Raw genomic sequence first — 26,081 nt, 5'->3', positions numbered from 1 at the left:
TGTGAGCCACTGTGCCCAGCCTTCTTCTGACTTTTATAGTAAATACTTTTCTTGCTTGTCTTTATACTTATATCGACTGTGTATGTATTCCTAAGCATGGTTTAGTATTGTCCCTTGAAAGAGTTATATAAGTATATATATGTATATGTGTGTGTGTATATATATATAGGCTGGGATTACAAGTGTGAGCCATCATGCCTGGTCAAGAGTTATATGAGTATACTTTATTCTTTTAACATTTATTTTGAAATAATTTCAGAAAAGTTGCAAAAATAATACAAAGAATCCATCTACTCTTCATTGAGATTCCTCAAATGTTAACATTTTACCAAGTTTGCTTTTTAATTTTTGTCTCTCCCCTCACGCCCCACACACATTTTTTCCCCAAAGCTATCATTGAATAAATTGCATACACAATTCCCCTGTCCCTCATTACTCCTCGTACTTTCTTTCTTTCTTTCTTTTTTCTTTTTCTTTTTTTTTTGAGATGAAGTCTCACTCTGTTGCCCAAGCTGGAGAGCAGTGGCACGATCTCAGCTCACTGCAACCTGCACCTCCCGGGTTCAAGCAATTCCCCTGCCTGAGCCTCCCCAGTAGCTGGGACAACAGGTATGTGCCACCATGCCCGGCTAATTTTTGTGTTTTTAGTAGAGACGGGGGTTTCACTATGTTGGCCAGGCTGGTCTCGAACTCCTGACCTCGTGATCCACCCACCTCAGCCTCCCAAAGTGCTGGGATGAGCCACTGCACCCAGCCCATTACTCGTACTTTCTAAAAGTAAGCCTATTTTCTTATACCACAGTACAGTTATCAAAATCAAGAAATTAACTTTGACAGAGGACTATTATTTAATCTAGACACTATGCAAATTTTGCCAACTGTCTCACTAATGTCCTTTATGGGAGAAGAAAAAATTTTAAAAAATTTCTGTCTCAAGATCCAATTCAGCATCACACATTGCATTTACTTGTCAATGTAGTCACCTTTAATATGCAATAGTTTTTTGGTCTGTCTGATTTTCATAACCTTGATGACACTTTTGAAGGTTACTGACCACTTATTATGTACGATGTCCCTCAGTATGAGTTTGCATAGTATTTCCTCATAAGTAGATTCAGGTTACACATTTTTGGCAGGAATATCCAGAAGTGATGCTGTGTACTTCTCCATATATATTACTAGGAAAAATAATAACCATTTTGTGGGGAGGAACTTTTTTTTTTTTTTGAGACAGAGTTTTGCTCTTGTTGCCCAGGATGGAGTGTAATGGCTCTATCTCGGCTCACCGCAACCTCCACCTCCTGGGTTCAAGCAATTCTCCTGCCTCAGCCTCCCAAGTAGCTGGGATTACAGGCATGGGCCACCATGCCTGGCTAATTTTGTATTTTTAGTAGAGACGGGGTTTCTCCATGTTGGTTAGGCTGGTCTTGAACTCCCGACCTCAGGTGATCCGCCCACCTCAGCCTCCCAAAGTGCTGGGATTACAGGTGTGAGCCACTGCGCCCGGCCTGGGGAGGCACTTTTGAGACTACATACAAATCTTGTTTTTAATCACATTTTTGCTTATTAATTTTAGTAACGATTATTCTGGCCTGAAACAATTATAACTTCGGTGGTTGACAAATAGTGATATATATTGTTTTTTGTTTTTATTTGATATGGAGTCCTGCTCTGTTGACCAAGATGGGGTGCAATGGCACGATTTTGGCTCACTGCGACCTCCACCTCCCCGGTTCAAGACAGCTGTAAAACTTGTGTTTTTAAAAAATGTTTCTAAAAGATAAAAAATGTTTTTACCTGGAAATCGAGTAAACAAGTTATTTGTATTTGTAAGAAAGCCTATGGAATGTCTCATAAAGATCTATTCTGGCCAGACATGGTGGCTTACGCTTTGTAATCCCAGCACCTTGGGAGGCCAAGGCAGGTGGATCACCTGAGGTCAGGAGTTCGAGACCAGACTGGCCATGGCAAAACCCCATCTCTGCTAGAAATACAAAAATTAGCCAGGCGTGGTGTTGGGTGCCTATAATCCCAGCTACTCAGGAGGTTGAGGCAGGAGAATCGCTTGAACCCGGGAGGCAAAGTTTGCGGTTGCAGTGAGCCGAGATTGCGCCACTGCACTTCAGCCTGGGCGACAATGTGAGACTCTCTAAAAAAAAAAAAAAAGAAAAGAAAAATAAAAAACAGAAAAAAAGGCTATACTAAGACCCTGGCTTCTGAAGCCCCACAGTACCCCTAGTAAATGTTTTGGCTATATGTTTACACCACATGCATGTGTTTACCACAGTGTACCCAACCAACCTCCTCTGCTTGGACTTTTGAGTAGTTTACAAGATTTTGCAATTACAGATAATCAGTAATGAATAAACCTACACATATGTATTTTCATGTTGTTGAGGTGTATGTTCAGGGTCAATTCCTAGAAGTAGGATTGCTCAATAGAAGAGTAGATGCATATGTGGGGTTTTTTTTGTTTGGTTGTTTTGTTGTTTTGTTTTTTTGCTTCTGAGATGGAGTCTCATTCTGTTGTCCAGGCTGCAGTGCAGTGGCACAATCTCAGTTCAAGGCAACCTCCACCTCCTGAGCTCAAGCCATCCTTCCACCTCAGCATCCCAAGCAGCTGGGATTACAGGCGCACACTACCATGCCCAGCTAATTTTTGTTCTTTCAGTAAAGACAGGGTTTTGCCGTGTTGGCCAGGCTGATCTCGAACTCCTGGGCTTCTGCGATCTTCCTGCCACCCAAAGTGCTAAGATTACAAGGCGTGAGTCACTACGCCTGGCCTCATTTTTCCTTTCTATTATTTTTCTAATTTAAGGTGACTTTTCACTTTCTCACATGCTTTTTGAAAGACATTTTCTTTTCCTTTAGCTTTGTAGGTTTTTGGGGAGGCTTTTCAACAGCAGAAAAACCTTTAATTTCCTGACTTTTGCAATAATTTTGTATGGATGTTGGCTACTTTATTCCAAATCATTCAACTCATAAAATTCTTTTTTTTTTTTTTCTTTTTGAGACGGAGTCTCACTCTGTCGCCCAGGCTGGAGTGCAGTGGCGTGATCTTGGCTCACTGCAAGCTCCGCCTCCCGGGTTCACGCCATTCTCCTGCCTCAGCCCGCCACCATGCCCAGCTAATTTTTTTTTGTATTTTTAGTAGAGATGGGGTTTCACCGTGTTAGCCAGGATAGTCTCGATCTCCTGACCTCGTGATCCGCCCGCCTCGGCCTCCCAAAGTGCTGGGATTACAGGCATGAACCACCGCGCCCAGCCCAATTCATAAAATTCTTGAGTGGCCTTGTCAGTTCTGCCCTCTTTTGTGCAATTTAAAGATTTTTGTTGATAAGGTGGGGGAAAAACTTGGCATTTTCTCTTCTCTTTTTTTTCAATTCCCCCTTTTCCTTTCACAACCCCTCCTTATAACTGATTCTCTCCCAGAAACACTTTCTATGAGGCTGCCACTCCTGGTACCACACATTTTTAAGGCTGTGTCCCAAAGACAGGGATGTGATCTACCAAGTACTAACCTGTGTTCAGTATTTTACACTTGTTGTTTCACATTTTCCCCCCTGGAGATTGTGTCTGTGCTTCCTCTAAGTCCTAAACTCCATTCTGCTTTGTCCATATAATGCTTTAACCTCCCTTTCCTCATTCGCCACACCCACAGGCTTATGGTGGTGGCAGGATCCCTGTTGCAAACCTTTTCCTCTAGTTACAGGTAATTTGAAGTTGCAGTGTTCTGCCCTGTGTAGTTTTTATTTGTCCTACTTGATTTTATGGTTGTTTTGGGAGAGTGAGGGACAGATTTACAATGAGGTTACTGCTATTGTTCTCCAGCCCCAGAAGTCTCTGCATGCTTTTCTTTTTTCTTTTCTTTTCTTTCTCTTTTTCTTTTTTTTTTTTTTTTGAGATGGAGTCTCTGTCACCCATGCTGGTGTGCAGTGGTGCAATTTTGGCTCACTGCAGCCTCTGCCTCCCGGGTTCCAGTGATTCTCCAGCTTCAGCCTCCCGAGTAGCTGGGATTATAGGCACACGCCACCACGCTAGGCTAATTTTTGTATTTTTAGTAGAGATGGGGTTTCGCCATGTTGGCCAGGCTGGTCTCGAACTCCTGACCTCAGGTGATCCACCTGCCTCGGCCTCCCAAAGTGCTGGGATTACAGGCGTGAGCCACCATGTCTGGCCTGTATGCTTTTCGTAATACACAGATACATTTCAGTATCTAGTCATGATGAAAACCATTGAAAACTAGCAGTAGAAAGGACATATCTTGGCTGGGTGTGGTGGCTCATGCCTGTAAACCAGCACTTTGGGAGGCTGAGGAGGGCAGATCACCTGAGGTCAGGAGATCATGACCAGCCTGGCCAACATGGTGAAACCCCGTCTCTACTAAAAATGCAAAAATTAGCTGGGCATGGTGGCGCGCACCTGTAATCCCAGCTACTCAGGATGCTGAGGCAGGAGAATTGCTTGAAACCTGGGAGGCAGAGGTTGCAGTAAGCTGAGATCGTGCCATTGCACTCCAGCCTGGGCGACAAGAATGAGACTTTGTCCCAAAAAAAAAAAAAAAAACCCAACCAAACAAACAAACAAAAAATAATAATTAGTTGGGCATGGTGGCACCCGCCTGTAGTCCCAGCTACTTGGGAGGCTGAGGCAGAAGAATCACTTGAACCCAGTAAGCAGAGGTTGCAGTGAGCTGAGATTGTGCCACTGTACTCCAGCCTGGGCCACAGAACAAGACTCCATCTCAGAAAAAAAAAAAAAAAAAAAAAAAAAAGGAGGTATTTGTGATCTTGTGGTATGATCAATGGTTATAAATGATAGTTATAAGTGGAGCTGAGTGTTGAGAATGGCCACAAGATTAGCAAAGGTAATGTGTTGGGCTGGGTGCAGTGGCTCGTGCCTGTTAATTCCAGCACTTTGGGAGGCTAAGGCAGGAGTTCAAGACCAGCCTGGGCAACAAAGTGTGACTTTGTCTTTATAAAAAATAAACAGCCAGGCGCGGTGGCTGATGCCTGTAATCCCAGCACTTTGGGAGGCCGAGGCGGGTGGATCACGAGGTCAGAAGTTCGAGACCAGCCTGACCAACATGGTGAAACCCTGTCTCTACTAAAAATGCAAAAATTAGCTGGGCATGGAGGCGCACACCTGTAATCCCAGCTACTCGGGAGGCTGGGGCAGGAGAATCGCTTGAACCTGGGAGGTGGAGGTTGTAGTGAGCCGAGATCGTACCACTGCACTCCAGCCTGGGTGACAGGGCAAGACTCTGTCTCAAAAATAATAATAATAAAATAAAATAAAAAATAAAATTAGCCAGTCATGATGGCGTGCACCTGTGGTCTCAGCTACTCAGGAGGCTGAGGTGGGAGGCTTCCTTGAGCCGGAGACGTAGAGGCTGCAGTGAGCCAAGATCACGCCACTGCACTCCAGCCTGGGTGACAGAGTGTAACATACTGTACATTTGTGGCTTTAGATTGTGTCATTGAGTGGAAAGTAAATGTCAAATTTGAGAAAATTGAGAAGCATCTTTTTAAATATTGAGAGTAAGACAATAAATACTAGTTTTTATGCTGCTACTGCTCAATATAGTATTGGTGATCCTGGCATGGCAATAAATAAAGAAGAAATAAGGTATTCTACATAAGGATTAAAAAGAAATTAACATCATTATTTGAAGATAATGGCTCAAACAGAAACTCTGCAAATCCTTAGAATAAGAAAGTTCAGGCTAGGTGTAGTGGCTTGCATTTGTAATCCCAGTGCTTTGGGAGGCTAAGGTGGGAGGACTGCTTGAGCCCAGGAGTTTGAGACCAGCCGGGGCAGCATAATGAGATCCCATCTCTACGAAAAATTAAAAAATGAGCTGGGTGTGGCGGTGCACGTCTGCAGCCCTAGCCACTTGAGAGGCTGAGGTGGGAAGGTCACTTGAGCCTGAAAAGTTCAAGGCTGCAGTGCTATGATCATGCCACTGCACTGCACTCCAGCCTGGGAGACGGAGCAAGACCCTGAGACCCTGTCTCAAAAAACAAAGCAAAAAACCCTCACTAAATTGAACACAACATCAACGTTCAATAGCCATTCCCCTTCTCCTTTGCTAATAAAATTCCAGTTTCTTTGTGTTCCAACCCAGGACCATGATTTATCTAAACTGGTCATTCTTGGTCAATACGTTTGGCTAAAAATAAATATGGAAATTGGTCACAGCCAATCTATTCTTTTTTTTTTTTTTCTCGGCTCACTGCAACCTCTGCCTCCTGGGTTCAAGTAATTCTCTGCCTCAGCCTCCCGAGTAGCTGGGATTACATGTGCCCGCCACTGTGCCTTGCTAATTTTTGTATTTTGGTAGAGCGGGGTTTCATCATCTTGGCCATGCTGGTCTTGAACTCCTGACCTCACAATCTACCCACCTTGGCCTCCCAAAGTGCTGGCTCTGTCACCCAGGTTGGAGTGCAGTGGTGCAATCATGGCTCACTGCAGCCACAACCTCCCTGGGCTCAGATGATTCTCCCACTTTAGCCTCCCAAGTCGCTGGGATTAAATGCACATGCCACAATGCCCAGCTAATTTTTCTATTTTTTTTTTTTTTTTGTAGAGATGGGGTATCCCTACCTTGCCCAGGCTGGTCTTGAACTCCTGGCCTCAAAGGATCCTCCTGCTTCAGTCTCCCAAAGCACTGGGTCTATTATTCCCTTTCTTATTCAAACTGAATTCTGCATTTTCAAGGCCTTGAATTTTCAAACACAGCTTTTTCTTTCCCTGAATTTGTTTGGGATTCAAATACAGCTTTAACTCTCAATTGAAAATTCTATGTTGATGATGTTGACAAGATTCTCTCCTTTGACCAAAACTTTAGGCAGGCGGCAGGCCCCTCTGAGTCCTTTCTGATTAGGCCTGACCTTGGGCTTCCCTCTCTGTCCTTGTAGAATATAGTTTGAAAAAAAAAATCCTGCTAAATCATTTTAGCAAAAATCTCCCATCTTTGATATCTTATCAACGTACTTAGCTTCCAGCAATAATCCTATCAAGTCAGTTTAGCCAGAAACCCCTTATCTTTGATGTTTTCTCTGAGTAATTTTCCATCAACTGACCCCATTCTGTTCCTTGGATATACACCTCCACTTGTCCCTGTTAAAATCAGAGTCCTATCTCTCTCCCCTACTGCAAGACCCCATTGCAGTAGGCCCTATACCTATGTCCATGCCCCCCATTGTGTCTTATGATCTTTAGCAAGTGTCATAAATACATTTTTCTTTTTCTTTTCCTTTTTTTTTGAGACGGAGTCTCGCTTTGTCGTCCAGGCTGGAGTGCAGTGGCGTGATCTCGGCTCACTGCAAGCTCCGCCTCCCAGATTCATGCCATTCTCCTGCCTCAGCCTCCTGAGTAGCTGGGATTACAGACACCCGCCACCACGCCCAGCTAATTTTTTGTATTTTTTTTTTTTTTTTTTAGTAGAGACAGGGTTTCACCGTGTTACCCAGGATGGTCTCGATCTCCTGACCTCATGATCTGCCTGCCTTGGCCTCCCAAAGTGCTGGGATTACAGGTGTGAGCCACGCTCCCGGCCATACATTTTTCTTTTTTTCTTTGAGACAGGGTCTCACTCTGCCACCAGGCTAGGTACAGCAGTGCCATCATGGCTCACTGCAGCCTCAACCTCTGAGGCTCAAGTCATCCTCTCACCTCAGCCTCCCAAGTAGCTGGGACCAGAGGTGCACTCCACCATTCCTGGCCAATTTTTACCCATTTTTTGTAGAGATGGGGTCTTGAACTCCTTGACTCAAGTGATCCATCACCCTTAGCCTCCAAAAGTGCTAACATTACAGGCATGAGCCACGGTGCCCAGCCTACATTTCTCTTTCTTCTTTTCTTTTTTTTTTTTTTGAGATGGATTCTCGCCCTGTCACACAGGCTGGAGTGCAATGGTGCGATCTCGGCTAACTGCAACCTTCATCTTCCAGGTTCAAGCAATTCTCCTGCCTCAGCCTCCTGAGTAGCTGGGACTACAGGCGCACGCCACCACACCTGGCTAATTTTCATATTTTTAGTAGAGACGGGGTTTCACCATGGTGGCCAGGATGACCTGGATCTCCTGACCTCGTGATCCACCTGCCTTGGCCTCCCAAAGTGCTGGGATTACAGGTGTGAGCCACTGCGGCCGGCCCATTTCTTTCTCTCTCTTTTTTTTAAATACAGACGGGGTCTTGTTATGCTTCCCAGGCTGGCCTCTAACTTGGGCTCAAGCAATCCGCACATCTCGGCCACCCAAAGTGCTGGGATTACAGGTGTGAGCCACAACATCTGGCCTACATTTTTCCTAAGAGTGTTGAATATTAAAAGGATGCTTGAGGCTGGGGAGAGCGAACTGCTTGAGCCCATGAGTCTGAGACCAGCCTGAGCAATATGGCAAAACCCCATCTCTACAAAAACACAAAAAATTAGCTGGGAGTGGTGAGGCATGCCTGTAGTCCCAACTACTTCGGAGGCTAAGGCAGGAGGATCGCTTGAACTTGGGAGGTAGAAGATGCAGTGAGCTGTGATCGTGCCACTGCATTCCAGCCTGAGTAACAGAGCAAAACCTTGTCTCCAAAAAAAAAAAAAAAAAAAAAAAAAAAAAAAAAAAAAAAAAAAATGCTTGCGATAGAGGAAGTTGTTAATAAAAATGCAAGAACTGAAAGAAAATTGAAGATTTATAACTTTCTACTTTAAAGCAAATCCTAGTCACTCAGAGGGAAAATATATTCCAATTTCAGTGGCAGAAGAGTAGAGAAGCAACACATAGATCAAAGCGCTAACAAAGTACTATACTACAACAGATCTGGATGATTAATAATAAAGTTTCCTCTGTAAAACCTGGACCTTGATATTAGCCTACAGTAGACTTTATATTCAAAAATGCTAGGCCGGGCGCGGTGGCTCACGAGGTCAAAAGATCGAGACCATCCTGGCTAACATGGTGAAACCCCGTCTCTACTAAATACAAAAAAAAATTAGCCAGGCGTTGTGGGGAGCGCCTGTAGTCGCAGCTACTAGGCGTCGTGGGGAGCGCCTGTAGTCGCAGCTACTAGGGAAGCTGAGGCAGGAGAATGGTGTGAACCCTGGGAGCTTGCAGTGAGCCAAGACTGCACCACTGCACTCCAGCCTGGGTGACAGAGCGAGACTCTGTCTCAAAAAAAAAAAAAAAAAAGCTAGAGAGGGCCAGATGCGGTGGCTCATGCCTGTAATCCCAACACTTTGGGAGGCCGAGGTGGGCGGATCACCTGAGGTCGGGAGTTTGAGACCAGCCTGACCAACATGGAGAAACTCCATCTCTACTAAAAATACAAAAATTAGCTGGGCGTGGTGGCACATGCCTGTAGTCCCAGCTACTCGGGAGGCTAAGGCAGGAGAATCGCTTGAACCTGGGAGGTGGAGGTTGCGGTGAGTCGAGATCGCACCATTGCACTCCAGCCTGGGCAACAAGAGTGAAACTCCATCGAAAAAAAAAAAAAAAAAAAAAACAAAGGCTAGAGTGCTGGGTGAGGTGGCTCACGCTTATAATCCCAGTGCTTTGGGAGGCTAAGGTGGGAGGATTGCCTGAGGCCAGGAGTTTGAGATTAGCCTGGGCAACAGAGCAATACCCTGACTCTACAAAAATAAAAAATAAAAAATGAGCCAGGTGTCGTGGTGCATGTGTAGTCCTGGCTACTTGGGTGGCTGAGGTGGGAAGATTGCCTGAGTCCAGGAGTTCGAGGCTGCAGTGAGCTATGATCATACTACTGCACTCCAGGCTGCGGGGCAGAGCGAGACTGTCTTAAAAAAAAAAAAAGCTAGTGAAGACAACTTACAGTTACCATTAAATATGACTTGAAACCTCCAGAGGAAGTCCAAAACTAAAATATGAGATTCTGAACATACACTAATGCCAAAAATGCCCAGTTTTATCATATAATAGCTGAGCCTGTTTCCTCTTTTGTAAAATGAAGTAATACCTACCTTCTAGTGTTGAGAATTGAAAATATCATCCACAAAGCAAGTAACACAATCCATAGAGCAGGATCTCAGCAAACATAGCTTTTTAACAAGTTTGCACTTACAAAGAAAAATAAAACCTATACTGAACCTTCATGAACCGTAAGTTGTCAGCTAAACAAGCCAAAGAAGAGTTTCATGTCTAAGCTGCTGTTTATCCTTGTTCAGCTGACATTAAATGGCAGGTCCTAGGGAAGGTTATGAGGTCTGCATTGTTCCCCTTGGAACTGCCCAGCTCACCCCACCTTCATATGTTTTTCCCTGTTACTGCCTTTTCTTCAAGTCTGAATAAAACCCTTCAACTCTTCGTACTTTCTCCAAGATACCAAAAAAAAAAAAAAAAAAAAGATTTTCAAATTAGAGTAAAATTTAGTTTCTACATCTTACTTCTTTCAGATCCTGACCTTTTTAAATAGATTCTAACTGGAACAAAAAAACCTTTGTGTCCCTTTTGAAGAAATTTCAGAAATCACATGATCAAAGAATAAGCAGTTGACTTGCAAATTCACAGCTGCTGGTTGGTAAGGGGCTTCTGTAGTTTGAAAAAAGGTATTCTAAAAATTACCATTGTTTTTGTCATAGTATTTATTTTGATATTTCAAATAATACTAAAAAAGAGTATGACCGTTTAAAAATATAAATATATTAAAAGAGTGTAAGTTTTAAAAAATTAGATAAACATTGCTCTAGTTTTTTGTGAAACATAAAACTGTATCTCTGTTTTTCTGTGCCTTCTTATGAAAATACAGATGGCACAGCTTTCATATAGCTTTAACAACTTGATTATAAATTGCTTTCAAAAGTAACTTATTTGGATTTTCCATATCCTTTAATGAATTGCAAATATATTAACAGCAAAGACTTTCCCCCTCAACACTGTACAATTTCTGAAATAAGTCAGTTAAAGCAAAAAGAAGACACAAAATTACATTGCTTCAATGCAAACAGAACACACACTTCATACCCACACTTGCATTTTCCCAGGTTTTCACAAAGAAAATGGGTCACCATATTTCTCAGTGAAGACTCATACTATACTCTGGCTAATCAGAGACTTCCAAACTTTTTTCTTCAAAAAGAGCATTTTTAATAGACTAAATACTGGTTATCACTGAGTTTTTGTTTAAGGTACAACAGCAGCATGGTTCAAATGTTACCTGTAGTTCTCGGAAAAATTAAAAATTTTAAGTGATGAATACAGAAAATGTAGGGACCACCTTTCATTCTTTTGAGTACCACTGTTCTCTTGAAAAAATATTCTAACCTTCTAAAATCCCAGAGTTAAGAACCATTTCCAAGGGGAAAAACAAATCCAAGGCCACAACATAACTTCCGAACAAGTGTGTGCGCATATATATGTATATATATGTATTAGGTTGGTGCAAAAGTAATTGCAGGTTTTGCCATAAAAGTAATGGCAAAAACCACAATTACTTATGCACCAACCTAATATATGTGTGAAACAGAGAAAAGGATGTCGAACTACTTAATTTAATTTCTGTAAAATAAACTTCTGATGTTTGAAGCAAACATTTTGCTTGATCAAAATGTGTTCTTCTTTGGGTTGTTTGATCCCCATTCCATGCAAAAAACAAAACCAAACAAAAAAAGAAACTGCAAAAGCCAGAAAGTGTTACTAGGTGGGAAATAAGGCTTCAAATACCTAAATGACTTTGAAAGTAGGTTTAAGGAAAAATAAAATAGGCCAAGCTTGGGCGGAAACTGTCCCCCAACCAGCCATTGCCATGGCGTGTCTTACAAAACGATACTTTTATCCTTGGTCTCAAAAAATCAGTACCAGAAAGACTCTCACCTCTGGCACAGGACATAAATTCCTACTACAAAAAGATAACTATACTTCAGCAAATTATGTTCTAAGCTTAGCTTTCTCCAGGCTTTATAATGCAGAACTCAGGTTGAAGCTTTCTATAAAACTCTAAATGACACTGTTATACAGCACCCTGTGCTTTGCCAATTAAAAAAATAAAAGAATCTAAAATTAAATATTACAGAACTAATGGATAATACAATAGCATACGTGTTAGAATCCAAGTGCTAGCCTCTGGGAATTTTTCAATATATTTATTTTCTCCCAGCTGTTCCTTTTTTTTAAAAAGTATTTTTTTTAGACAGTACATATACATAAATTTAGGTAGGGAAATCTGTTAAATATCTCTCTGGCACCTGATACCTAAAGACCCTGACTTGAATTAATTTATAATTGTACCTAATCCATGTTCAAATGAGATTAACAGTAAATTATAGAAAATTACTGAGTCTACAGGCTAAATTTTTTTTTCACATCTTTTGTAATCCACCTTATTTTCACAGCTTGACTAACAAATACAGGTAAGTTTGTCCTTCATCAAATAATCCAAAATAACTGTAGGCCTGTCATTCATAAGACACTATAATTTGTTATATTCTGACATTGGCACTTAATAAAATGTTAACAACTAAAGTTTCTCTAAAAATTTCAATACATTACAATAAAGGAGATAAACAATTTAAGACTGTTTAAATCTGTTACTGTGGAATTCCAATAATTATCATTTTATATGCATAATTAAATTCTTAAAATTGTGGCCATTTTCCAAAGACACCAATCCATATTATGACAAACTCAGAAGAGAACCTATCTCCTTCATAAGAATGTTTTTTCCCCCAAGCTAAAAATTTCCAACATCCTAAACCCAATTACTCTTAGTAAATGTTTTGGTGACTCACACTACTGAAAAAATCTGAAGCAGAGAGTCAAAAAGAATGGAAAGGATCTCAACCAAAGGTAATTGCACATTCTTACACTCTGCTTAAGCAAACACTTAGAAAAGTCAAAGGGATAATGTTTTGAACAAATATAGATTCAAGGTTATGGTACAATTCTGATTATATTAAGGCTTTCACTATCATGATCTCTTAAAGTCTCTCCACTTTAGTGTTCTCCTTCTGATGGATATGGTGAACTTAAGGGTTTATTAAGGGCCTTGTTTTGGCTTCTCAGTGGGGAACCACTCTATCATCTCTGAATGTTAAAGGTGATCCCACAGAGCTCAAAGAGAAGAGGCAATATGGTAAGAAACAATTTTAAAGTTTGCAATACCAAGACAACAATGATCAACACTTTGAAGCAAGATGAATAAATTAAAATTCTTGGTTAGACATTAAAGCATTCTTGCCAAGAATAAGTATACACTGTATGGAGGGATATTTGATTCCTACATACGAGTCCCAATATGCCCATTACATTTGTTTATGGGAGACACTGCAAGTTTAAGGTAATTTACATTCCTTGGCAATCAAGTCACTGTTATAGGCAACGTCTTTTATTGTTCCATCTGGCACTTGCAAACACCATTCTTGAAGAACCTAGAAATGAAGGTCAGTTACTCTGTTTTATCAGGAACAGAACCAAATAAAAACAATTTTTGAAAAAGCAACCAAGAAATTCTGGTTCATCACTATTTTCCATATCTAATGGTTCCTTCAAGATAAAACATAACTCTTCCTTTCATGATACTTTCCAACAAAGGGAGATTAAAGAAAAACAGAAAAGAAAGTTTCCCACCCTACCCCCCATAAATTGTCATTCATACTGGTAAAAGAGCCAGTCTTGTTAGCAGCTAAATATTGCACTGCCTTTCATTCTGTATACAGTCAGGGTCCAATGAAAGTGGCACACTCATGGTATAAGTGACGGATGATGACACCGCCGGCTCAAGAGTAAAGACTCAGTATATGGAGGGACAAGAAACATGTCAGCACTAGTCACACATCCAGTTGTAAAAGTCCGATATCCAGAAGTTAAAATTCATCACTTTCAGCTGCATGAAGTTGTGTGTCATCCGCATCTGTCATGCTGCTCTCCTGGGATTCATCTGTTCCCACTTTAAAAATAAAACAAAAGTCCACAGTAAGGTTTCTGATAAATATATCCTGTTGGTTCATGAAAACAAGTAAGAAAAATTGTATTATATGCAGAGAGATAAAATTCTAAATAAAGGCCCTTAAAAATCCTCATATCCTTTAATAAAATGCAACTCAAGTTTCCTAACTTTATAATAGGTCTGATATTAGCTTACTGCATTTTACCTTTAAGGTTTTAACTACCAAAACTGCCTCTTCCTAATGAGTTCCTTATTCCTGCCCTAGGAATTACAACTAGCTAGTTCTCTGAGACATTAAAAAAAAAAAATTGACATTTCTCCCAACCTCCAATCACTGACTCCACTTTAAGAATACTCCCTGCTAGTCCACAGAAACATAGACTATAACCTTCAGTTTCAAAAGGTTTATGGGGTCGGTCAATCAATCAATCAATCAATCATCTATCTTGCTCTGTCACCTAGGCTGGAGTGCAGTGGCACAATCATAGCTCACTGCAGCCTCAAACTCCTGGGCTCAAGTGGTATGATTCTCCTGCCTCAGCCTCCCAAGTAGCTGGGACTATAGACGCGTACCACCACAGCCAGCTACTTTTAAAAATTTGTTTAGAGACAGGGTCTCACTGGCTAGTCGTGAAATCCTAGGCTCAAGCAATCCTCCCACCTCAGCCTCCTGAGTAGCTGGGATTACATACGCAAGCCATCATGCCTGGCATATATATATATATATATATATATATTTGAGACAGAGTTTCATTCTTGTCACCCAGGTTGGAGCGCAATGGCGTGATTTCGGCTCACTGCAACTTCAGCCTCCTGGGTTCAAGCAATTCTCCTGTCTCAGCCTCCCGAGTAGCTGGGATTACAGGCGCCCACAACCACACCCAGCTAATTTTTGTATTTTTAGTAGAGACAGGGTTTCACCATGCTGGTCAGCTGGTGTCGATCTCCTGACCTCAGGTGATCTACCCATCTCCACCTCCCAGTGTTGGAATTACAGGCCTGAGCCACTGCGCCTGGCCCCGTGGCTTATAATTTTAATTAAAGCCTTTCACCGAGTTTTCTGGAACAAAGGCATCTAATCAGAATTTATCTTGTCAGAAATTTCTCCATTCTCTTATTTAAAAAACTACATTTTTATGAAGCAGATAAAACAGTACTGGTTACATATTCAAAGATAAATTGAGGCCCAGGTAAAACCTAGTAATGAATTTGTCAAAGTCACACAGCAAACTAGATCCAGAACAGACACTCATTATCTGACTTTATATGCATTTTGTTATTACATCACCCTGTTCAATTTCCCTAAAAGTCCATTTGGTATAATGAAAACACCATGGTTAGAAAAATAAAATAAAAGAGTAGCCTACAAATCCTTATGCAAAAGGTAACTTTCTAAATACTCAAAATCATATGTATGATACTTACTGATCTGTTCTTCTTGGGTTATTGGCTCCTCATCATCTGGAAGATAGCGCTTATCAATTGCCTCTTTAATCTGGTTATTGGCTCCTTTAGGATCTAAATCCATAGCCCAAGAGAAATTCATCAGGGCGAGGTGCGTTTGACCTAACTTCTTGTAAACCTAAAAATAAACAGCAGCACTACATTTTTCATTAAGTTGTGGGCTTCAACTATAAAATTCTAAATATTTATATACTTATTTATTTATTTTTGAGATGGAGTCTCACTCTATTTCCCCAGCTAGAGTGCAATGGCGTGATCTTGGCTCACTGCAACCTCTGCCTCCCAGGTTCAAGCGATTCTCCTGCTTCAGTCTCCTGAGTAGCTGGGACTACAGGTGCCCACCACCGCCCCCGGCTAATTTTTGTATTTTTAGTAGAGACATGGTGTTGCCATGTTAGCTAGGCTAGTCTCAAACTCCTGACTCAGGTGATCCACCTGCCTCCCAAAGTGCTGGGATTACAGGCGTGAGCCACCGCACCCAGCCTCTACAATTCTAAATATTTATAATTTAAATTAGGCTCCTGATTTATGTGCTCTAAACTCATTCTAAGGGTAGGACATTTTCTTCCTACAGATGAACTCATACCAGCTTTTGAGGTCCTTTTAATATAATCAGACATTATTTTCAGAATTCCTTGCTTCTTTCAGGTAGTAAGTTTCCAATAAATATCACTCTGACTGGAACAATGATAATGGGATTAAATGGATTATAAACTGCTTAATTAACTTTCATTTACAGTGGTTTTAAATTGAGTTATATCAGCTCTTTACAACTGTCTACAGTCACCTTAACTAACTGGCATATGGAGGTCTAGTCTATAAAAAACTGACTAGTCTGGCCTTGGGACTCTCATAAGCCATTTCTCTTAATCAAGACAACACAGTGCCATTCACGTTCTTCTTCTTCTTTTTTTTTTTTTTCTTTCTGAGACAGAATCTTGTTCTCTTGCCCAGACTGGAGTGCAGTGGGGTGATCTTGGCTCACGGCAACCTCTGCCTCCCAGGTTCAAGTGATTCTCCTGCCTCAGCCTCCGGAGTAGCTGGGATTACAGGCATGTGTCACCACACCCAGCTAATTTTTTGTATTTTTAGTAGAAGTCAGGTTTCACCATGTTGGTCAGGCTGGTCTTAAACTTCTGACCTCAGGAGTCAGTGCCGGGATTACAGGCGTGAGGCACCGTGCCCGGCTAGGATATCACTTTCTTAAGTATTAGAACTAAATCTGTTATTCCCAGAGCACTCAGTTCGGAGCTTTAGTTGAATTTGCTCAATAGATATTGTACAGGAAGTATTACATTTATTCTTATAAAATGTCAATATTTGCTATGAAAGTCACTGTTTGGGACCATGACCCCAGTCTTTACCTTTCCTATTAAGAAGTAAACGAGGGATTCTTTGGGAACAATTTGTTTCAATTCTTCAAGTTCTTGTAAAGCGGACTGAAAAAGGCAAAGAAAAACCTTAAAGTAGCAAAAATTTTTAAAGTTTTGACCAAGCAAGTGTTTTTACTTATTCGATTTCCCAAATCATCTTCACAAAAGCTAACTAAATCTTAATCAATGTACTTCCTTATTGTATTAGTTCTTATTGTTGTGAAAATAAAATGCATACTTATATGACAATAGGTACTAAGAAATGGCAGGCACTCTAGTACACTGAACACACACACACACACACACACACACACACACACACACACACGCACCCCTCTTTGTGAAATATGCAGGTGGTGACAAACTTTGCTTTTGGTCATCTATCTATCTATCTATCTATTCATTTTTATTTACTGAGGTGGAGTCTTGCTCTGTCACCCAGGCTGGAGTGCAGTGGCGCAACCTCTGCTCTCTGCAATCTCCACTTCTCAGATTCAAGCAATTCTCCTGCCTCAGCCTCCCGCGTAACTGGGATTACAGGCATGTGCCACCATACCCAGCTAATTTTTGTATTTTTAGTAGAGACGGGATTTCACCATGTCAGCCAGGCTGGTCTTCAACTCCTGACCTCAAGTAATCTGCCTGCCTCAGCCTATCAAAGTGCTGGGATTACAGGTGTGAGCCACTATGCCCAGCCCAGTGATTTATTTTTTAACGAAAAGTAACTATATAATTTTTCAGAACAACAAAAAGTCATTGAGAAGAGTGGCATTAACATTTTTGCAAGTCTCTGTTAGTAGAAGACAGCTGGATTCTCACATCTATCTGCTTCTCCATTTAATCTGTTCTGATATCACATATTATGTAGCTTTTGGAAAATTCTACTGTCCATTTGGGACAGAATAAGAGTGAAAAAGGTAAATAATGTCAAGATATTATTGTAAAAATAGCTTTGACCTCTAGGACTCCTTGGAAGGATTTTAGGGACCCCCAGAAGTTCCCAGACCACTTTGAGAATTATTACTTTAAAGACATCTTTTTTTCTTTTTCGTGATGGACTCTCATTCTGTCACCCAGGCTGGAGTGCAGTGGTGTGATCTCTGCTCACTGCAACCTCTGCCTCCTGGGTTCAAGTGATTCTCCTGCCTCAGCCTCCTGAGTAGCTGGGATTACCTGTAATGCCTAATTTTGTTTTGCATTTTTAGTAGAGATGGGGTTTCACTAAAGTTGCCCAGGCTGGTCTTGAACTCCTGACCTCAGGTGAGCCTCCCAAAGTGCTGGGGTTACAGGGGTGAGCCACTGCACCCGGCCTTACTTTAAATAAATCTCTTTTTTTTTTTTTTTGAGATGGAGTTTCGCTCTGTCACCCAGGCTGGAGTGCGGTGTCATGATCTTGGCTCACTGTAACCTCTGCCTCCCGGTTTCAAGCGATTCTCCTGCCTCAGCCTCCTGGGCAGCTGGAATTACAGGCGTGTGCCACCACGCCTGGCTAATTTTTGTATTTTTAGTAGACATGTGGTTTCACCATATTGGCCAGATGGTCTCAAACTTCTGACCTCAAGTGATCCTCTCACCTTGGCCTCCCAAAGTGCTGGGATTACAGGCATGAGCCATCATGCCTAGCCTTTAAAGAAATCTTTTTTTTTCCCCAAGATGGAGTTTTGCTCTGTCATCCAGCCTTAAGTGCAGTGGCTCACTGCAACTTGCGCCTCCCAGGTTGAAGCAATTCTCCTGCTTCAGCCTCCCAAGTAGCTGTGATTACAGGAGCCCACCACCATGTCCGGCTAATTTTTGTATTTTTAGTAGAGATGGAGTTTCACCCTGTTGGCCAGGCTGGTCGTGAACTCCTGACCTCGTGATCCACCCACCTCAGCCTCCCAAAAAGTGCTGGGATTACAGGCGTGAGCTGCTGCGCCTGGCCTTTAAAGAAATCTTAATCTTTAAGATGACACACTCCAATCCTCCTTCACTGCTACAACAACACAAGGCAGGAGAGGCAGAAGAATTGCTTGAACCCATGAGGTGGAGGTTGCAGTGAGCCAAGATCATGCCACTGCACTACTGCCTGGGCAACAGAGCAAGACTCCATCTCAAATAAAATAAAATTAAAAAAAGAAATGTCTGAAAAGTATAGATTCCTCTGATCTCAGATTCTGAAATCTGAAATATAGACTCATGCTCAATGGAATGATTCTTTGACCCAAATGCAAGTTGAAATCTCCTGCCTCAGCCTCCCCAGTAGCTGAGACTTACAGGCACCCGCCACCATGCCCAGCTAATTTTTTGTATTTTTAGTAGAGATGGGGTTTCACCATGTGGCCTGGCTGGTCTTGAACTCCTGACTCAGGTGATCTGCCCGCCTTAGTCTCCCAAAGTGCTGGGATTACAGGCGTAAGCCACTGCGCCTGGCCCATACATTCATTTTCATCTGTTCACTTATTTTGGTCCTAAGAGGATGGTTTAAGATAACTTTAAGATAACTACCTGATGAAAAAACTGCCTTTCTATATAAGGCATCTTTACAAGGGATAATTATATATTCCTAAATATCCACACACCTATCCTTCCTATGAGTATTTCATGAAGAAATAAAGATCACAAAAAATGAAATTAACGGCTTGGAAAAATGTCTCAGATCAAAATAAAATAAATAACTTTCAGTTTATTGAAAACAAGGGATAACGTTGTTTTTAAGCAATACAACACTGAAGACCCTTAAGATATTTATCTTACCTTATATTTTTCATTTGCAAATAAAACTGAGGCTCTGTGAAATTTGCATAGAGGGTTCTTGGGATCAATGACAATGGCTTTGTTTAGGGTATCCAAAGCCTTCTCTGATTTTTTCAGTGCATGTTGAACCTGTAAGAAATAACGATCATTTTAATACTCCCTCTTGATATTTATGAAGAAAGGTGAGAACCAACATGACTCAAAACCAACATAATCAAATTATTAGAGAGAAGGTTGTAGGGTCTAACTGGATTGTCCACTGCATTAAGTGGATTTAGTAATTAATTACCAAATGATTAATAGATTATATCTAAAATCACTTCTAATTCTAGTTCAACTGCTTCACTAAAGATGAGAATACTGAAGTCTAGAGATCTTAAATAATTTGCTCTGCGATAAAAATCTAGGTCCTCTGGTACATATCTATGATGATAATCAATAGTCTATCTTTAGAGCAGATATTTGGTTACCTTTAAGTCTAAAAGGCAAGCAAAACCTTGGTGTTCTATTCATAAAAAAGATCTGTACTATTTAGCCAGATAATAGTCACATTTTATCAGGTTTATGTGGTCTTTCAAACATTAGACTTCTCAAAACTATGTTAAAAAAACTCCTGTTTACAAACCTTGTTTCACTCAGAACAATTATATTTTCAATATTTTAGGAATTTATTTGAAAAATGATTTTACTGGCCAGGTGTGGTGGCTCATGCCTGTAATCCAAGCACTTTGGGAGGCCGAGACAGGTGGATCACGAGGTCAGGAGATCGAGACCATCCTGGCTAACATGGTGAAACCCCGTCTCTACTAAAAATACAAAAAATTAGCTGGGCGTGGTGTCACATGCCTGTAGTCCGAGCTACTTGGGAGGCTGAGGCAGGAGAATTGCTTGAACCAGGGAGGCAGAGGTTGCAGTGAGCCAAGATCACGCCACTGCACTCCAGCCTGGGTGACAGAGCAAGACTCCGTCTCAAAAAAAAAAAAAAAAAAAAAAAAAAAAAAGAAAAATGATTTTACTGTTTTACATAATTGAAAATCACTGATCTCTAATACTGGGAAGCAAATAACTTAAGTTTTTTTTTTTTTTTTTTTGAGACGGAGTCTCGCTCTGTTGCCCAGGCTGGAGTGCAGTGGCGTGATCTCCGCTCACTGCAAGCTCTGACTCCCGGGTTCACGCCATTCTCCTGCCTCAGCCTCTCCGAGTAGCTGGGACTACAGGCGCCCGCCACCACGCCTGGCTAATTTTTTTTTTTTGTATTTTTAGTAGAGACGGGGTTTCACCGTGGTCTCGATCTCCTGACCTCGTGATCCGCCCGCCTCGGCCTCCCAAAGTGCTGGGATTACAAGCGTGAGCCACCGCGCCCGGCCAAGATATTTTAAATAACTTAAAATTTAAAAGATTTTAAAAAGTACCAAACCTCACTATTCATTCATATGTATATACTAATATTCTGCTGTGTTCCTCCTTGGACAAATTATATGTTATAAAGTGGGGTGGGCTGGGCCCGGTGGCTCACGCCTGTAATCCCAGCACTTTTCGAGGCCAAGATGGGTGGATCACCTGAGGTCAGGAGTTCGAGACCAGCCTGGCCAACATGATGAAACCCCACCTCTACTAAAAATACAACAAATTAGCCGGGCGTGGTGTCGGGCACCTGTAATCCCAGCTACTCGGGAGGCTGAGGCAGGAGAATCACTTGAACCTGGGAGGTGGAGGTTGCAGTAAGCTGAGATTATGCCACTGCACTCCAGCCTGGGCAACAAGAGTGAAACTCCATCTCAAAAAAAAAAAAAATTAAATTAAAAAAGTGGGATGAATGAATGTATGAATGTGGCTGCAGAACTTTAACAAATATCATGGTCGTAAGAATGTGAGAATAGGTAGTGCCAACATCTGCTTGCTAAACTCATCTACGCAATGATCTAATGCTGGCCAAATATTCTGCCCACAGGATTGAGACCCTAAATACTAGTTTCCTAAAAGAGAAAAGCTTACTCTCTTACCTGACAATTTCTTCAAATAAACCACTCAAAAATTTAAAACAGCCTGTTTTACAATAAGTTTAGAAGAATTCCTATTTTTTAAAAAGTGTTCAACTTCACCAAAAGGTGTCAAGAGGTATTTAATTTTGAATTGAATAAATAAGGTGATGACAATACAAAATAATTTTAAGTAGACACATTATCTCTCCATTTTTCCCGCAGTAGCTAACTATAAAAGAAGTTACTGTCAACTTTTTTTTCTTTCCCTGTCTTATGGTGCTGGACTATGTCCATTTTTAAGAAAATTATCATGGTCAATTTCATTATAGTCAATAGAGAATTAGAATTCTACTCCCCCCATGATAGTGACATTTCGAACTAACATAATTTCCTCACATTGTATGACCATTCCCACAAAAGCTAAACTTGCTAGGGGGAAAAAAAGAGAGAAGCTGAGGGGAGGGAGGAGGGGAAAGGGATGAGAGGATGAGAACAAGAACTTAAGGTACTGTACTTATACAGAAGCTAATAAATGAGATTTTAAAAAGCAAACAAACATAATGTACATATCTTTTCTCCTATTAAAGTACAATTTATTTATTTTCTTTTAAGAGATGGGGTCTCATTCTGTCGCCCAGGCTGGAGTGCAGTATCACCTTCTTAGCTCACAGCAGCCTTGAACTCCTGGGCTCAAGTGATCCTTGTGCTTCAGCTTCCCAAATAGCCAGGACCACAGGTGTGCACCACCATGCCAGGCTAATTTTTAAATTTTTTTTTGTAGAGATTGGATCTCGCTATGTTGCCCAGGCTGGTCTTGAACTCCTGGCCTCAAGCAATCCTCCTGCCTTGGCATCCCAAAGTGTTGGGATTACAAGTATGAGCCACTGTACCTGGCCAAAGTACAATTTGTTACCAGATACATTTAAAATATATAAATATAAAAATGATTGTGCATATTGCCTTATAAGAATTTTAATTCATTATGACATACCTATGTTACTCAGAGGCTTAAACACAGGGAACCATTTGCCTTAAAACACTACCTACTTAATGCCGGGCGTGGTGGCTCACACCTGTAATCCCAGCACTTTGGGAGGCCGAGGCAGGCGGATCATGAGGTCAGGAGATCCAGACCACCCTGGCTAACACGGTGAAACCCAGTCTCTACTAAAAATACAAAAAATCAGCCAGGCGTTGTGGTGGGCACCTGTAGTCCCAGCTACTCGGGACGCTGAGGCAGGAGAATGGCGTGAACCCGGGAGGCAGAGCTTGCAGTGAGCCGACATCGGGCCACTGCACTCCAGCCTGGGTGACAGATCTCAAAACAAAGAAAGAAACAAACAAACAAACAAAAAACCCCCCCAAAAAACCCTACTTAACTTAGGAGCTAAATATTAACCCGTGGAAAATGCTTTCAAAAATAGGAAGTATCTTTTTTTTTTTTTTTTTTTTTTGAGACAGAGTCTTGCTCTGCCGCCCAGGCTGTAGTGCAGTAGTGCGATCTCGGCTTACAGCAACCTCCTCCTTCTGGGTTCAAGCAATTCTCCTGCCTCAGCTTCCCGAATAGCTGGGACTACAGGCGTGTGCCATCATGCCTAGCTAATTTTTGTATTTTTAGTAAAGATGGGGTTTCACCATGTTTGCCAGGCTGGTCTCCAACTCCTGACCTCAGGTGATCCACCTGCCTCGGCCTCCTAAAGCGCTGGCATTACAGGCATGAGCCACCGCAACCGGCCAGGAGATATCTTACTTGAGTCACAGAACAACCCTATGAGGTAAGCAAGTAGTACATGACATTCATAAAACAGAAGCTCAGAGCAATGAAGTGACTTGTGCAAGGGATAATGGCAATTCTGTGATATTTTTTTTTATGCTAAGCCAAATGGGTAGTATTTTTGGTTGTAATAGGCTCCAGAATACTGTTTCAACACAAAAAAGGACCAATTTTTATCACAGCAATTAAATCAATAACAAACATATTTCAAAAGGGAGATTAATAGAGTATTAATGTTTAGAAAGCTACTTACTACTCCAATGTGGCAAAGTAAAACTGAACTTTGAGGGTTGATATCAAGTGCTTTTTGGAAATGCATTTCTGCAAGGCTGAATTTTTCTTGCTTGTAATAAATCATTCCTAAACCATACCTGAAAGTATAAAACAAAGTATAATTTTAAAAATATAAAGTTTAGGTTGCTAATTTAGTTCAATTAGTAAAAGAACAAGTATAGAATCTGGCATTTTAATAATCCAGTGGAATACTGGTGGTCTTAGAGGGGAGGCAAAAAATATCAGTTATGATAAAAATCATTAAAACATTTTATTTACTTATTTTTAATTAAAAAAAAATTTTTTTTTTGAATTGGGGTCTCACTCTCACCCAGGCTGGAGTGCAGTGGGCCAATCATAGCTCACTGCATCCTTGAACTTCCGGGTTCAAAGAATCCTCCAGCCTCAGCCTCCAGAGCAGCTGAGACTACAGGCATGAACCACAATGCCTAGCCATTAAAGCAGTTTATTATTATTATTATTATTATTATTATTATTATTATATTTTAAATATAGCATCTCACTCTGTTGCCTAGGCTGGAGTGCAGTGGCTGAATCACGGCTCACTGCAGCCTCGACCTCCCAGGCTCAAGTGATCAATCCTCCCACCTCAGCATCCTGAGTAGCTGGAACTACAGGTGCACACCACCAGGCATGGCTAATTTTTGTATTTTTTGTAGAGATGGGGTTTTGCCATGTTGCCCAGGCGCGCGCGCGCACACACACACACACACACACACACACACACACACACACTATATATATATATATATATATATATTTTACATATATATATTTTTTGAGACAGAGTTTTGCTCTTGTTGCCCAGGCTGGAGTGCAATGGTGTAATCTCGGCTCACGACAACCTCCACCCACAGGTTCAAGCAATTCTGCCTCAGCCTCCCGAGTAGCTGGGGATTACAGGCATGCACCATTATGCCCGGCTAATTTTGTATTTTTAGCAGAGACGGGGTTTCTCCATGTTGGTCAGGCTGGTCTTGAACTCCTGACCTCAGGTGATCTGCCCGCCTTGGCCTCCCAAAGTGCTGGGATTACAGGCGTGAGACGGAGTTTCACTCGTTGCCCAGGCTGGAGTGCAATGGCACAATCACAGCTCACCACAACCTCCGCCTCCCAGGTTCAAGTGTTTCTCCTGCCTCAGCCTTCCGAGTAGCTGGGATTACGGGCATGCGCCACCACACCCAGCTAATTTTGTATTTTTAGTAAAGACAGGGTTTCTCCATGTTGGTCAGGCTGGTCTCGAACTCCCGACCTCAGGTGATCCGCCCGCCTCGGCCTCGGCCTCCCAAAGTGTTGGGATTACAGGCGTGAGCCACCACGCCTGGCCTATATATGTATATTTTTTTGAGACAGTCTTGCTTTGTCACCCAGGTTGGAGTGCAGTGGTGCAATCTCAGCTCACTGCAACCTCTGCCTCCTGGGTTCAAGCGATTTTCGTGCCTCAGCCTCCCAAGTAGCTGGGATTACAGGCATGTGCCACCATGCCCAGCTAATTTTCTTGTATTTTTAGTAGAGACCAGGTTTCGCCATGTTGGCCAGGCTGGTCTTGAACTCCTGGCGTTAAGTGACCTGCTTGTCCCAGCCTACCAAAGTGCTGGGATTACAGGTGTGAGCTACCGCCCCCAGCCTTCTTATATTAATATATTTTTAATTTTTTGTGGAGACAAGGTCTCACTATGTTGACCATGCTGGTTTCAAACTCTTAGCCTCAACCTCTTGGCCTCCCAAACGCTAGGATTACAGGCATGAGCCACCATGCCCAGACCATTAAAACATTTTAAAGGGTCACTTTTACAAGCAAAAACAACCAAATCAAATCAAATAAAACTATGATAATAAGGAAAAAAGAAACCACACCCCTAAACCCATATAGATTTTTTTTTTTTTTTTTTAAATTCAGTGTCTTGCTGTGTCGTCCAGGCTGGAATGCAATGGCGTGATCATAGCTCACTGTAGGTAACCTTGAACTCTTAGGCTCACACAATCCTCCCACCTCAGCCTCCTGAGTAGTTAGGACTACAGGCATACACCACCATGCCTGACTAATTGTTTTTTTGTTTTTTTTTTGAGATGAAGTCTCACTCTGTTGCCATGCTGGAGTGCAGTGGCACAACCTCCACCTCCCAGGTTCAAGTGGTTTTCCTGCCTCAGTCTCCCAAGCAGCTGGGACTACAGGCATGCATCACCACCACATCCAGCTAATTTTTGTATTTTTAGTAGAGGCGGGGTTTCACCATGTTGGCCAGGATGGTCTTGATCTCTTGACCTCATGATTCACCTGCCTCAGCCTCCCAAAGTGCTGGGATTACAGGTGTGAGCTACCGCGCCCGGCCTTAATTGTTTTTTTTTGTTAGGGAAGTGGTCTTGCTATGTTGACCAGGCTGGTCTCAAACTCCTGGTCTCAAGTAATCTTCCCACTTCAGCTTCCTAAAGTGCTGGGCGTATAGGTATGAGCCACCATACCTGTCATATTCTAGATTTAACAGCTAATTTTTACTGAGTAGTTATTACATGTGTGCCAAGACCATTGCTAAATTATCTCATTTAATCCCTGGAGGAATCATAGGTACCA

General features: G+C 41.7%; 1 protein-coding gene across 6 annotated transcripts in view; it reads right to left on the bottom strand.

Annotated features, from left to right (window-relative positions):
- Positions 1–10,815: 10,815 nt before the first annotated feature.
- CDC27 (cell division cycle 27) overlaps positions 10,816–26,081 on the bottom strand; it is a 64,802-nt gene continuing 49,536 nt past the window's right edge. For 3 of the 6 annotated variants that reach the window (XM_003270701.4, XM_012497748.2, XM_003270703.3), the window contains 5 exons: positions 23,469–23,586; positions 19,460–19,588; positions 16,718–16,792; positions 15,315–15,471; positions 10,816–13,889 (listed from right to left, as the gene is read on the bottom strand). In XM_003270701.4, the coding sequence (XP_003270749.1) occupies positions 13,807–13,889; positions 15,315–15,471; positions 16,718–16,792; positions 19,460–19,588; positions 23,469–23,586 (562 nt within the window). In that variant the 3' untranslated portion in view covers positions 10,816–13,806. The remainder of the gene's footprint in view (positions 13,890–15,314; positions 15,472–16,717; positions 16,793–19,459; positions 19,589–23,468; positions 23,587–26,081) is intronic. The other 3 variants (XM_030799680.1, XM_030799681.1, XM_030799683.1) reach the window with 1 other exon arrangement.

This window comes from Nomascus leucogenys, chromosome 19 (assembly GCF_006542625.1).
Source record: "Nomascus leucogenys isolate Asia chromosome 19, Asia_NLE_v1, whole genome shotgun sequence".
NCBI classification, from domain to species: Eukaryota; Metazoa; Chordata; class Mammalia; order Primates; family Hylobatidae; genus Nomascus; species Nomascus leucogenys.
This window is presented reverse-complemented; position numbering and strand designations above follow the sequence as displayed.